General features: G+C 42.1%; 2 protein-coding genes across 2 annotated transcripts; both read right to left on the bottom strand.

The window, feature by feature from the left end:
• Window positions 1-107: 107 nt before the first annotated feature.
• prr18 (proline rich 18) lies at window positions 108-1,735 on the bottom strand. Its single transcript, XM_084021391.1, has one exon. The coding sequence runs from the start codon at window positions 1,517-1,519 to the stop codon at window positions 740-742; it is 780 nt and encodes a 259-aa protein (XP_083877517.1). The 5' UTR covers window positions 1,520-1,735; the 3' UTR covers window positions 108-739.
• Window positions 1,736-2,782: 1,047 nt separating this feature from the next.
• sft2d1 (SFT2 domain containing 1) lies at window positions 2,783-14,354 on the bottom strand. The gene is made up of 8 exons (XM_084021798.1): window positions 14,134-14,354; window positions 13,228-13,314; window positions 12,478-12,560; window positions 10,003-10,084; window positions 9,550-9,585; window positions 9,408-9,466; window positions 7,057-7,086; window positions 2,783-4,358 (listed from the first exon to the last, which is right to left on the bottom strand). Exons 1-8 carry the CDS (start codon window positions 14,197-14,199, stop codon window positions 4,319-4,321), a joined length of 483 nt encoding a protein of 160 aa, XP_083877924.1. The 5' UTR covers window positions 14,200-14,354; the 3' UTR covers window positions 2,783-4,318.
• Window positions 14,355-14,857: the final 503 nt, after the last annotated feature.

The raw sequence follows: 14,857 nt of genomic DNA, 5'->3' as shown, positions 1-14,857 counted from the left end.
ATGACTGGGAATCAGCATCATGTAACAGAATGACTCAAGAACACAGCTTTCAAAAGGCTCAGAGACACTTGTGTTGATTTAAAAAAAACACATTTTTTTTTACTTGAAATGGCATAAAATCATCAGTTCAGAAAAAACGTTTGACAGTACAAATATTTAGTAAATATTAAATACTGTACATCGCTGATAAGATCCCTACAAAGGATATAACCCTCTTATTAGAGGAAACATAAAGAGTCCAGTTTGGCTCCAGAGGCAGGCGCGTATAAAAACCCTGTTGTTGACAGCTTATTGTTCTCCAACACAAAGGAACGGTTTCGCGTCCCTTTACGCAAAAAAAATAGCCTTCTGACAATCCTCAGACGCCCCCACTGGAAACCAAAAAACATGTGCAAAGGACGACAATATTAAGGTTTTCAGTTCAAAACTGTAACAATACATCGGACAGGCATTACAACGTCCCTGTGAACCATAAGAAGCACTGTTGGCTGCAATTAAGCTTCAAAAACCTGCTTTTTTTAAATGGCAAATGTCCTTTTCTTCATTTTTGTGATTTTACTAAATAAACTCCTAAACAAAACGACATTCCTCTGGAGTGGATGTTCCCCTCCTGGTCTAGTTTACAAGAGTCAGATGTAAGATGTGGCAGGCCTAAGTCGGTGCACGCGTTTTGAGTCCATCATCTCTCCAGTTTGCAGTTTAAAAAAAACACACACAAAAACGATCCAAAAGTCAGGTGTCAGCAGCCTTTAAGGTGCGGGAGTGCAGAAAGTTTGTCGACTTTCCCCAAAGCGGCGGCGTTCTCGACCCCCTTCAGCCACTCTTTGCATTTCCTCACGACGGTCTCGTCCACGTCCCCGTCCTCGTCCTCGTACTCCACGTCGTCGTACTTGTACTGGTCGTTGAGGAGGGATATCTTCACGATGGCGGTGATGTCCTGCTCGGCGCTCTCCGCTTTGGGGGCCGGCGCGCAGCCCTTCGGCGCTCCGTGCGTCTTTTTGGACGGGAAGACGCGCCTGTGGCGGAAGTCCGCGGACGCGCAACACTTCTGCTGCTTCGCCATCATTTGCTTCTCCAGGTTGCGTTTCTGGATGACGAGGATGGCTTCGGGGGTGAGACTGAGGGTGAACTGGATCTCCTTCTTGCCTTCCTCCTTGCCGTGGAAGTGCCTGGCGGAGTCCATGGAGCTGGAGCGCCTCACTCTTTCGGAGGGGTCCTGAGGTTTGGGTACCGAGAGCCAGGAGCTCTTTTCCTGGGTCTCCTGGCCGGCACCTGCCTTCTGAACGGGGCTTTTACTCTTTTCTTGCAGAGCCTTCCGCCCCAGATTCCTTAGATTCGCCGACGTCCAAGAAGAGGACTGCTTCTGCTTCGCCTTGTCCTTATCGGAGCCCCCCTTCTCTCCGCCGGACATGCTGGTGAGCTCGGTGTGAGGAGGCACTCCGTTGGCTTTCTTTTTCCCGAATAGATCCCTGCCCGGAGAAGAGATGCGCTGGTGGAGGCTGATGGGCGGAAAAGGCATTTTTGTGCGTGTGTGTGTGTGTGTGTGTGTGTGTGTGTGTGTGTGTGTGTGTGTGTGTCTGGAAGTGATCAGGATACAAAAACGTGCAAATGTCCAAAGTGCAGATGGTGAGGAAGCCGTGCGCAAAGCGGCGAGCGGCGCTCCGCGGGCATTATCGAACAGCGAGGTGGAGGGCTGGCCGTGGCGGTGGTACCTGTAGTGCGTGTGCGTGTGTGTGTGTGTACACGGACCGGAGTTCAACTGGTGCACACACGGCCCGGCTGCTTTATGGCGGAGCTGGCAGGAAGGCGTGGCCAGGGGTAGCACCAAACAAAGCCAGGGAGGGGGGGGAGAAGCTGTGGTGATGTCATCCTATAATTTCTAATCACTTCCTGAAACCGATGAGAGACATCCTACCCCCCCCCCCCCCCCCCCTCCCCTCATCTCTTACATTTCTCAATTACTCAAATTGTTAGCCTGAAAATATGAATCATCTTCAAAGAAGAAAGTCATATTTTAAAGAAATAAATGAAGTGAATTCATTTGAAATCAAACATTTTATGTACTAATATTTGCCTATTAATAATGTGTACCTCAACATTGAAACATGTTCGGATCTCCAGCTCACATTCTTGAGATAAAGTAGTCCCTGTCGCTGTGAACATCCCACCTTCCACCGTCTGAGTCCCTGTCGCTGTGAGATAACCCCGTCTGTCCTTGAACTAACAAAACATGTCACTGGCACCATCCTCCAGTCAGTCAATATAGTCTCGAATATCAATTAACTGATGTATATAGGCGGCCTTTTGTTGTTCTTTCAGCCACGCGGCCGATGAAAAGCATCCAGAGGAATACACAAATAGTCCACGGTATTGATTTCTCTTCCATTCTTGCTGTTATCTGCACTTTCACGCAGTTACACAATTGATTCAACGTGATTTTGGTGTAGAGTGTAAGACAAAAATCAATGCTTCCTTCCAAAATCCATAGTTTTTACAGCGTTTATTTGATATTGCCTGAGGATGTTGAGATTTTACAGTTTTTTTTTACACCACATTATGCCATCGATTATTCAGTAGATCTGGTGATTACCATATCAATATGAGGGATTTAAGTAAAAGAAATCACTTGCATTATCGTACACATGAATTTTAATGTGTGTAACCTGCGGTGGTTCATTCATACACGGTGATATTTGAGTAGTGTTACTGTTTTTTCGATTTTTCAGCAAAAGTAAAAATCAATTTAGGCCAACGGCCAAGTGACTCACTCTTGGAATAAAAAGAAAAGGCACAGAGTTATTTATTCATTTTTACAAGATGAGCATTAAGCTGAAGAGGACACAGACTTGTTAAATTTCTGCGGTTGCTGTGGCGTGGGATCCCTCTCCCCTCTGACATAACAATGGATTAGATGTAATAAAAAGGAAACAGTTGGAAGACTAACAGATTACCGGGGTCAGGGTACTTCCCCCCTTCGTCCCCAAATTTAGCGCTAATCCAAAAATAGCGGGCAAAGAAAACCGATCACAAAAACAACCACGCTCCCTTCACTCAACAGAATTATTTTATCCCCAAGATTAATTGCTCAAGGATTTGCTGGGTCTCTGCTGAGTTGGTTGAACAAGTAGTATTGAGGGGAGATTTTCCGTCCATGCTAATCCACCGCCGACACGTCAGGTTATACAACGTCTAATGAAACTATGTGGGGGCTGCACAACAGGAAGTGAAATGCTATTATTTAATCGCATCAAGCAAGAGAAAACCTGGAGGTATGCTCGTTAAACCTTGAGCAAATCCTACAGCTAATACATAGGGAAACAGGGTGCTCTGGGATTTTCTGTGTGGCGATTGACGGCATAAACGGTTTAAAAATATATATTTTTTTGTCAGAATCTGAGAAGAGATCCATGACTGACTGCCGAGCCAAGCCATTCTGCAAAATACAAAAAAAAAAAGCACACCTCCTCATCAGGATAATGTGAACATCTGCACCACACATGGGGGGAAGGCTCAGGTTGTGAATCTTCCAGAGGAGGTTGTCATGACAACCACATCCTCAAAGGCTACGCCATCATGCCGAAGCAATATAGGGACCTAGATGCAAACTATTTCTGGGTTATTAGGTCACATGAAAATCACGATGCTCAGGAAGGCGTAATTAATGGGCTCATTGCTACATCTGGCAGGAAATCAACTTGAAAGAGGAGAAGCAATTTGAATGTAATTTGATAAGCTAAGGGGGGGCAGGTGTGTTCAAATACAGACAGACGAACAGACTAGACAGGGGCTGCTTTTTTAATCTCTTCAGATAGAAAAAAAAAAACGTCAAAAGAGCTGAGGATATCATCATCATATATTCCAGTGCATCATCAGTGAAGCAGTGCCTCAACTGCCTAAGAGAAAATAATCATATATAAACATGGAACAACATCTGAGAGCCTCATTTTACATCAGTGCCTCGCAATGTTAGTTTATTTATTTATTATATATATGTATTTATATATTATTAAAGGCACATGTATTGTCAATTATAGTAAAGTCAAAATGATTTCACTCTTTAATAAAATCCTCAGAAAATATCTTTAAATATATTAAGCATTATAGGCACTTCATTTCTCTCACATCAAAAGCAAAAGATGTTATAATCTGATTATAGACCTTCAGCTATTCTTTAAAAAAGCAAGGATTCACAGTTCAAAACAAGCCATGGTAAAAATCTGGAGATATAGTGTATAAACAACATAGATGCATATTTTACAGAGCCACCGTTCTTACGGTCTGAGTATTAGGACCAGTCCTAATCCTGGACTGAGGAGTCCTAACTCACACATGTTGTGAAGCATTTCATCACAGCGTCCCTGTAGAAAAAAAAACAGAAACAATGTCTTAAAGGAGTCATCACCTGGTTTTATACGTATCCAGCCCCCCTTGGATCGCTTTGGATCAATTCGTAAAACTTATTAGAAAAAAAAAAAAAAATTTTAATCAAACATTGAGCTTGTTCTGACCCTTTTTCGTACCGCGATTTTATCACGCGAGATTACGCGCGAGGTTTTGACTGGTCCGGATGTGCATTGTATAATATGTAATGAGGCGCGCGTTGATTCGCCGCAGGAAGGACAGAGCCGGGGGGGCTTGCCTGCATGCAGACTCCAAAACATAATGGCGGCGCTTCGGCGATTTCAGGTAGCGGACGGGGCGGGGTTGGGTGGTGAAAGAGGGGTGGGCTTATGCAAGTAGCCGCCACGGTGACGTCACCGAAGGCGCAGAATCAAAATCTCGTGCTTTAGGAATGCACACCCTTGTGTGCTATTCCTGTTCGGAAAAAGAGCAGAAGCGAAAAAACGGCGCCACTTTCAAACTCCAGCCTTTCAGGCAAGTTTCAACTGAGGTCAAACACAGATATGCATGTTTTAACAAGAGAAATTGCGATTTCCGGGTGATGACTCCTTTAATAACAGCCATCGTTATAATCAATAAAGACAAGAAATAGGAGAAAAGGGATGACGGAATGTTGCTTGAGCTGCTTGTTCTAAATAAATTAAGTGAAGCCAAAATTTGTTCATGTGTACAAAATTAGAAGCGACAAAAAAAGCACTTCCACCCTTTGTCGCGGTGATCTGGGTGGGGCTCGTCATGAATAAGTGAGTGTGTTTTGGCGGGGAAGCACCACATGGCGAGAGTGATGGGGGCTCCCTTCCTCCAGGTACTCTGTGTTGAGGGATGATGCAATACGAGCGATCGCCATGGTTACCACAGCTCGTCGTACGCCTGCTCCGTTTTTCCCCCCTCGCACCGTTTCCGCTCTCGCCACCGGCGTGTTGCTATGCAGACTTCGCATCCAGCCACAGTCAAATTTCAGTGGAGGAGGTGTGAAACCAGTCAAGGTTAAAGGGAGAAGGGAGGATCAGAAGCACCGTGAGGGGGAGGAGGGGAGGATGCTGGACCGGCGGGAGACTAGCTCCTACAAATGCTCTGGTTCGGCCCTCTTATGTATAAAAAATCAAATAAAATTCAACACCAGAATCCTCGTGTTCTCCCTCCAATAGGTTTATTTTTATAGAATTGAGGCTGCCTGAATAACTGATCAGTCTCAGGGATTCCCCCCCATTTCAAAAATCAGAGCATCAGCAGCATTACTACAGTGTTAGAAGTGCACATGCAGCAGGTTTCAGCATCTCGGCGTGAGAGGTCTTAAATAGGCAACAAGGTAAAACACATTAAAGGATCAGGTCCGTTGGCCATGTGGTGTTTGACCACAGACCAGAGTAGGGAGAGATGGCAGTCTAATGCTTTTTAATGCTTCACTCAGAGGGATGGAGGGTTGTGATCAAAATATGCTTCGTTGTAACAACGTGGAAAACAATAAATTAAATGAAAAATGGATTAAAGTAAGAAGCTTAAGGGGAGAGCACAACAACGTCTCAACAAAACAAAAAAAATGTACAAAATATAACAACAAAAGGAGGAACAAATAAATGTGTTTCAGGAGTCAGCCCAAAATCTAGCAGCCAACTTTATTCTCTACAGGAATTTGTTTTTTTGGAGGGGCGGCATGGAAAAAGGTCTTTGTCCCAGCTTTGTATTGTTTTTAGCATTTGGGTTGGGGGAGGGGGAACTCTGGGTGGTTATGGGACGTCTCTCAGCTGTCAGCCTGGATTATAGGGTCGCCCAAATGCACAAGGCACTTAGTTGGGGGAGTGGGTGGGTGGTGGGGGGGGGCTCTCACCAAGACATAACCCTGATTACAGCTGGACTGACAAAACATCACACCTTGTGCTTGGCTTGGGGACAGCCGCGGCATATGGCACAATCCGAGAAGTGAACATCCGAGTACAGGGGAGTATTATCTTTCAATTAAAATTCTTTAGTGTGGTGTACTCTGAAGATATCATAAAATCAAATTGCTGTAAGATTTCAAGGCCGTTAAGCTCTGTATTGCGTATTTATACAATAAAGACAAAGCCAGGGCGTAAGTGTGAAAGAGATTGTTGTCCTCCCCTCTTATGGGCCTTGAGCTAATCAAAATGTTACATCGTGCTTTAACCCTATAGAGCTTAACATAAACCCATCACAATGAACATAAACGCTCCGTTTGGAGGAGAAATGTTTTGGTAAATCGGGCTGAAAGGGAATTACTCCACGAGGAATGATTTCATTTAGATACTAAGCAAATAGCATCACGGGGCTGAAGCAGTGTGTGAAACAACAAGCTGCCATTTGCTTGACCCTAGTCGTAAGTGTGTGTGTGTGTGTGTGTGTGTGTGTGTGTGTGTGTGTGTGTGTGTGTGTGTGTGTGTGTGTGTGTGTGTGTGTGTGTGTGTGTGTGTGTGAGAGAGAGAGAGGGGATTACAGCCATATGGTGGAGGCAAACAGTGTTTAGAGGTATATCAAAACATGTTTTTCATTGACGGCTCACACACAGTAATCTCTCCCAGTTTGTTTTCTGCAGCAGAATCTTTGTGTCCTTTGCAGTCAGGGTGTTGTTGATATAAATGGTCATTTAAATGACCTTCAGTTCACTGCAGATAAATCATATAACTCATAATGTCTTACCTGGCAAATGGAATGTAAGAGATGCTGTACCTGAAACAGGAAAATACAAACAAAGTCAGGATGAGGTGACATTATTATTAAATGTTCATATTATGAGAATGAGCATGTCAAACTAAACACAAGCTGAAGAAAGATATTCTTAAAATGCATTACCATTAGTATTTATTCCGTATATTATGTGATGAATGTTTGGAGTTTGTTTGTACGTCACCATAAGTGAAATACACACATTTCCTGTTATTCAACATGTATTTAGTATCATTGAAATTACCTGGATCTTTACTGTTCCAACATGTTTTAATAACGCTAGTCATGTAGATTAAACATACTTTAAAAAAAAACACCAAGAGAATGCAGGATCTAAAGTAGATTTAGGGACTATTAGCAGCATAATAATTGCTTTTCCGATGAGCAACACAGCAAAATGTAAAACCCGCATTCAAATGCTCCATCGGGCAGTAATCACTGGACTGAGGGGTGTTTGATATCGCTCAGCAAGAGGCTTAACCAAACGTGATTGTGAATGAATTGGATTCACTGTAATCTTTGCACTAATGATCCAGACAGATTTGTGGCCGACACAGACTACAACACAAACACGAAACCCCGTACTGGAGAGGATTACAGCTCAAGTTCAGCACTAAAGGAAGAAAGAAAGAAAAAAAAATCAAACATCAAATATATTTAAAATATGTGAGGAATCTACAGCGGTTGGATGATTAACTACAGACTAAGCCTGAGCATGACTGCCATCTGATCTGACCACCAGTCAGCAGGAAATCCTCATTTGTGGGGTTAGGCAGAGCTGCAATAATTCATGTACATTTTTAAACTCAACACATAAGTTCAGTAAAACCTATCCATGCTGGTTTTCACAAACTTAGTACTGCCTGCCTTGCTGCATACTGAGTCAGCAGTGCTTGAGTGTCATATGGTCACTTCCCAGATCTCAGCCTGGAGGCTTGGACTTCGCCCTCCGCTGTGTGTGTGGACTGTGGCGACTTCATATTACAGAACCGCCTTCACACAGACGTCTGAGTGCCTGCGTGGGTGTGGACTATGCCCCCCTCCCCTCCCCTCCCCTCCGGTCTGTTAAGAATGAGCTTGAGATGTGTGACTTGTGGTTACCATGGTGACACCTCTGAGAACGCAGGCAGAAGCGGAAGTGAATGTACAACATGTAGGTGCAAAAGCCGTGTAGTTATGAGGCTGACACAGTCCTGCCCAGTGATCCAATGAAAAGGTCCGTTCCCTTCCTCCTGAGTTACTGGGGGGGGTGTTGGGTTTCCATGCACACTCACACACACACACACACTGGAAGACTTTTGTTAAAGCTGTGCAAATATGTTCAAATTACTGAACATACAAGCACCGACATGCCCACACACACATCACTCACTGGTTTTATTATTCACCACCATAATGGAGCCGACCAAACCAGCTGATCTCTCTGTTCAAGAGATATCGGTCACATTTAAAACTAGTATGAACGACTGCACATAGTTATATTATCTATGTTTACATTCAAGTTATTGATTGTTAAGCCTTTAAAAAAAAATCATAGAAAACAGTTAACAGTGTTATAAAACTGAGAAAAACCCACCAAATTCTCGCACATTGAGAGGCAGACAAAAGTGAACGTTAAAAAATATAAAACAATAAAATCTTGTGAATCAATCTTGTGACGTAGAAACTAAGTGCTAACATTGCTTTAAATACTAAACCTTCAATACAAAAAGTGGAGGATATTAAAATAGTCTAGGTCTTTTTGTAATTATCACTACCGCTTCTTATTTTTGGAAGTACTGTGATGGGGAGAGTGTGGCTGTTTTTGTAATGATGTGAATTTTTCTTTCTTGATTAATGGCATGTATACATCCGTAAGAGCAACATGTATAACTTGTTTTTCTTTAAATAAAAAGTTTAATAACAAAAGAAATAATAGTTTAGGTCTTTATTTTTTTTAAACTTCTCAAACTAATTAAGGACCCGTGGGTGACATATATTCCCACTGGCCCATTTCACTTGGAAATTGGACACCTGTCTGGCTTCACGTCTCTAAGTACATCCACACTGATCCTGGCACGATGTCTTCCTCTACATGCCAGAAATATACTGACCTACTGTACCACGATGCCTGGCAGCCTACCTACCAGTCTTCTTACCACATGACTCAACAAGTATGCCAAGCACACTGCCAGGGGGAACTAGGGCAACCCAATGTGGATCCTTCTATGTGCACCATACTATCATAAGAGTTCTCCATCGCTGAAAGACTGCCTGAACGTAGTAAGTGTGAGTGATGAGTAAATGAATCGCCAACAGTGAGAGAGGTGGCTGGTGACACTTACCACGTCATGGCCAAAAACTGCAGAATACAGAAGATGATGGCAAGTCCCCTTTTATGCCACTGTCAAGGAAAACATGAAATTGTTAATCTAATAGTTGAAAACAACGCACTAAAACAATAAAGACGACGTATTAATGACTTACCCAAAACACTGCACAAAGTGTTAAGACGAGGCAGAGCTGGTGAGGAAGAGAGGAATGGTTATCTTCTTTTGCCATCCGACACTTTCTTACAGGATTTGACAGAGAATGTTAAATTCTAACAACAATTACAAACAAAAAAAGCCACTAAAAACACTAGAAAACATCATAGTGTAAAGATAAATGTGTTGTCATGATAAGTTACTTTATCCAGGCAGTCAGATTTCTAATTGAACCTGGCCTTCTAATCCAGTCAGGCGGCTGCATAGCTTTAATTCCCTCTTGTTGGTGAAAGAAAACACAATGTAAATGCATTCTGCACTTTGTCAAGGAGAGAATGGCATCTAACATCTATCATAACAGGGTATGGACTACCTTAAAATACAGTCAGATAAAACAGGAAGCTCCAGTGAAGCTTCTGTGGTCCAAAGCAAAAGTAAAACTTGTGATATTTACCAGCATAACAATGGTGGCTATCAGTCTTTTTGGCTCAAACATGCGCTTCAGCTGTTTGAGTGGTCCCATTAGGAAGCAGGTACTTGAGAGGAACAAAAAGGAAAGAAATTAATTGCACTTTTTCAGAAATTAATATCTCTGTATACATTTTATGGGTGTATTTCAGAAAAAAATCTCTTCAAGGTGACATCAGAATTGTGTTGCCGTCACAATCGAATGTGTACTACTTTTACACTGCAAGTATTAGGGGCTGAATATTTCATGCCCAGCGCCGCCATGACACATTTAAAACCTCCTACATGATGCATGCGTGACGTCAGTAAATGTAACGAGACAAAGGCTTTCCCCGCTGACGAGGCACGGAGCTCTGCACCGAGCTGAGTGGGTAGAGTCTGTGGAGCATCACATCTGTTAGATGAGACATCAGAGTACTCGCTGTTGACGCAGGCTCGTTTTATTGGCCTGCAGACGGGGACGGAAGCTTTTCATCACCTGCTCAACATGACTGACACTAATGACAACCACGCACATGGTGCTACTGCTGAATAGGGAGCAGGATGACTGTGACGCCATGACTAATATGAAACCGGTGCTGTTTGGTTGAATGTCTCCAGGATCTAAATTAACCTCTGATAAAATGGTGGAAGTCGTCAGTGAAAGTCTGATTTAAAGGTAAATTCTTTGTGGTTGTTAGAAAAGACACATTTAACCAGCCTGCAGTGATAAAACATATGCACCAAATTAAATTGATCATATTAAAGTGACTTTTTTTCAACGCCAAACACTTTAATTTCTTCTCGAAAAACAATACAAAAGCGTATGCATGTTGTTTAGTTATTACAACACTTGCATGTGACTCCTCATGAAAATGTCTTTTTAATATATTTTTTAAATAACCTTCCACTTCTGTGAAATAACCTATGGTCTCTGTGTAATCTGCTTGCAATCAAAGTCACACACAGATGAAAGTTGCATTAAGCTCCTTAAAATATGACACTGTCTTGCTTTGGGTCGACACCTGGGGTATGAAAGCAGCGGGTGACCCAGTTCCTTGATGCATCTAAACCTTCTGGACATACGATACATGAAAGTAGAGACTCGCCCCGTCTGAAAAGAATCCCATTATCAATGGTTCACAAGCTAAAGACATCATGATTAGATTAAGACCTCGGATTATCTAAACTGAATAATCCATAAAGTCCTAAAATCCAGTCGGTCGCTGACTTCCAGGGATAGAAGATGAAATTCCAATATGACTTAGAAAGTACACTCTAAACAATAAGGATACGAGACTTTCTTTGTGCTCGGCTGCTAGTTTGGTTTAGTCTCACTTTGAATAATGTAGAAAGACAGACTAGATGTGACTAGAAGTGTGAGAGCACTGTAATTAGAAGTTAACCAACACTGGTGTGGGATCTACTTGGAGATGGATAGCAAAACGAAACAGACCGTCAGGATCATCCAACTGATCATCGTCTCTTAACTCGTTTAATTTCCTACCGGCTTTCAAGCGATATACAATTAAACTCCAGGGCTGCAGAATGAATGGTGTATAATAATAGAGATCACAGCTAAATCAAAACTTAATTAGTGCTTGCTCTGATCAAACTGGCCTAATGTGTGTTATACGTGACTTAATTAGCAGTCTCTGCCTCCCAAACAAAGTTGCATCTGCAGGCTACAGCTTTATCACCACACCTTTATATGAATTGATTTCAAGTTTAGGTTTATTTAGTGCCGTGTGATTGCAAAGGCAGTTTTCTGTTTCATTCAGCAATACTAGAAATGTATACTTACACCAATGCTAATCTGATTAAATAATGGAGATTATCCTTTCAGATATAATCCTCTAGTTAGTTAAGTAGTTACCGCTGTTTATCATAGAAATATACTGTATACACATATATCAAATCAATCAGAATGACAACATCCTATGGTTCCTCGTGCACTGTGGTCAAAACGTTGAGCAACAGGTGACGAGTGCACAGTTAGAGCACTTGATGTGTCTTCTTTATAAGAGTGATTATTTATAAACAGTCTAGAAGAGAAAACGTGTAGCTGTGCCAAGGATGACATTAACAGACGAGTTTGTTAGTCATCAATTTCAGAGGATATGAACCTGATGCTGCTTGTATTCCTGGCAGAATGCCATACAAATAGATCAAGCAATTACAACTGCCTGACCTCCCAGATTGAGTTGGACTGAAGACTAGAGATTCTGACTCAGACAGCTGGGTGTTGTTGACGGTGTGCCGATCTGATATCAGATACCATTATTTAATAAATAACCATATTAAATGTTCTCACAGAGATGAGAATGTTTGAGTCAAGCCTGATGTTCTCTTACATGTGAAAGAATGATGCCCAGTCACTTCCACACCGTGAGGCATACGGCTTATTAATTCAACATGTATGGTATCGGATCGGTACTAGTATCAAAAGGAATTGCCATCAATGTTGGGACTAGACTCTTACCTGGACAGGGCTGCGATGTTCCCTAGTGTGTAGAAGACTGCGAAGAGCTTGATTCCATTCGGAAGAAACAGCAGTGCTGAACCCTGAGGAAACAGCAAAATAGTCCCAGTCAGTTACACAGAATAATGTCACCACACTTAAATATAGGGGGAAAAGCCACAGAGCTAAATAAAGATCAAAGGGCTTACATCTTATGTTGTTTTTTCTTGGAACAAAAATTGAAAGCAAGGACTTCTATGAGCTGTCCTGTGTTTTTTTACTGAAAGACGATGGCTCCCCCTACTGGCCAGATACCACAAGGCTTTGTTTAAGTAAGTGACATGTTCACTCTTTAGGGGTCGGTGAAGACGACTTGTGACAGTCTTCTTCACAGTCGCACAGATTAGGCATTTCTCCATGGGAGGGGTGACGTTTATAGGACGCCATTGAATACAAGTGTGTGTCTTCAAGAAGATGCAGTAACTAACATTTTATTGAAGTGTTGCATGTATGATTTGGCTGTGAGGTCATTCAAAAAGCCTGTAGCTAAAAGCTGCAACATGTGTAAATCACTTTGATCTACAAGGGAATGGAAATTTGACTTGGTAGTATTTGAACCGAGCCGTGTTAACTTGAGTCTCGTGGTGCCTACGAGCCAAACACAGAACAGGAAAAAATAACTTGGGCCATTGCTAACAGCATTAATTCGGAACGTACGCTCTGCGTTGCATTATTTTTTCCAAATGTAATTTAAAAGGCAGAGAAACTCACGAGTAATGAACACAGGATGCCTCCGGCGAAGCATATGACAAACCATTTGACCCTGGTGCTGTAGCTGAGAGTGCTGGCATCAAGGACCTGGTGAGAACAATGGGAGGATGTCACAAGACCCATCTAATGACCCCCAGGAAGACCCATGGGCTTTCTACTGGTTTTGGCTTGGGCCAAGCAGATAACACCCAGCAACAGTCAAATACCAAAAAAACACACACATCAACACACACAGCACAGGCTTTTACATGAACAGACACAGAGCATTACTCAGTATACCAAGTAATCTAAGAAGCCCATCTGAGGTCACATGAATAACTCCATTTACACATGTGACCCCACAGGGACACCGTAGCAAACTGTAAAGCAGACTCTGCAAAGAAATGCAGAATTGCAAACGTGGCAGACTAATTGTGTACTTTAAACTTTGCAACAGGTTTAAAAAAAAGTACTTGTAAAAAAAAAAAAAAAAAAAAAACATATTGTTCAAGTTGGCACCTTACCCCATTTCCTCCTCATTGAGAACGCGTGGAAAAAAAAGGTGTAAATAAACAAACAATACAAATTATTAAAAGCTGACAGAATAACACAATAGCCGGCTTTAATATAAACTAATAAAAATACACCGAAAGGAAACATTGTTATCGAAACAGTAATAGCAGCTAACTTCTATGGAAGGCTATTAAGCTAGCGCCAACTGACATTTTCACTGCTAACGTACGTTATCTGACGTAAACTGATAAAGAACAAACCACGTTAACGTTAGCAGCAGGTATCTGAACAGTTAACGCTGAATCCCTGACAAAAGAAGAAGCTAGCGTAAGTAGTTTTACTACATTTGATTAGTTTGCTGTTACACAAACGTTAGCATTAGCAACGTACACTGTAATACAGTAAACTAGCTACCTGATCAGTCAGACCCAACTCTTCATTTTCCTCCTGGCCGCTTAAAACACGACGAAGCTTATCCATCGCTGGAAGCCGTTAGCTAGTAGGCAAAGCGGGCTGGGAAAAAGTCCAAAAAATATATTTCCAACTGTACGTCTGCTGTTTTATATCTGAAAGGTTTGTCCGTAGCGGTGACACATCTGACTTCCTGCCTCCCCGTACGGTGTTTTCCGTAAGTGCTGACCTAGAATCGGTTTCGTTCGCCAACGTCTATGGGGGAAGTTTCGAAATTACAGACTGCAGATCGGCTAGTGAAGGCAACTCCAACTAACACCACTTCCTCCCAACTGTTGCTGCCTTCAGTGCAGTCGGAAATAGCAGAATTACACAATGAACGGCGTGCCAACAAAGTTGCCTTCTCTTTGGACTTAATTATTCTTATATATTTCATATTTAAAGTTGAGAAAAGCCCCTTTTTTTAAACCAAGCATGTACACAATCAATAAATAAACACCTGAGCAGAAAAAAAAATCCAATCTTTATAAGTGATCAAAATGATTGTTTAAGCCTGTTTACTTGTTTCACATACTTTATATATTATTCCTGACGTACTCTACAGAAATATAGGCTAGGCCTATTTGATAATCGGTTAAGTGTTGAATTAATTTCCATGCATATTGTTGTGTTCACTACCTGATTACACCACTAGGTGTCACTCTACTGTTTGATATTGTGTTGTAGT

This window comes from Eutrigla gurnardus (assembly GCF_963514095.1).
Source record: "Eutrigla gurnardus genome assembly, chromosome: 11".
NCBI lineage: Eukaryota > Metazoa > Chordata > Actinopteri > Perciformes > Triglidae > Eutrigla > Eutrigla gurnardus.
The sequence above is the reverse complement of the archived record's forward strand: the minus strand, read 5'-3'. Positions and strand labels throughout refer to the sequence as shown.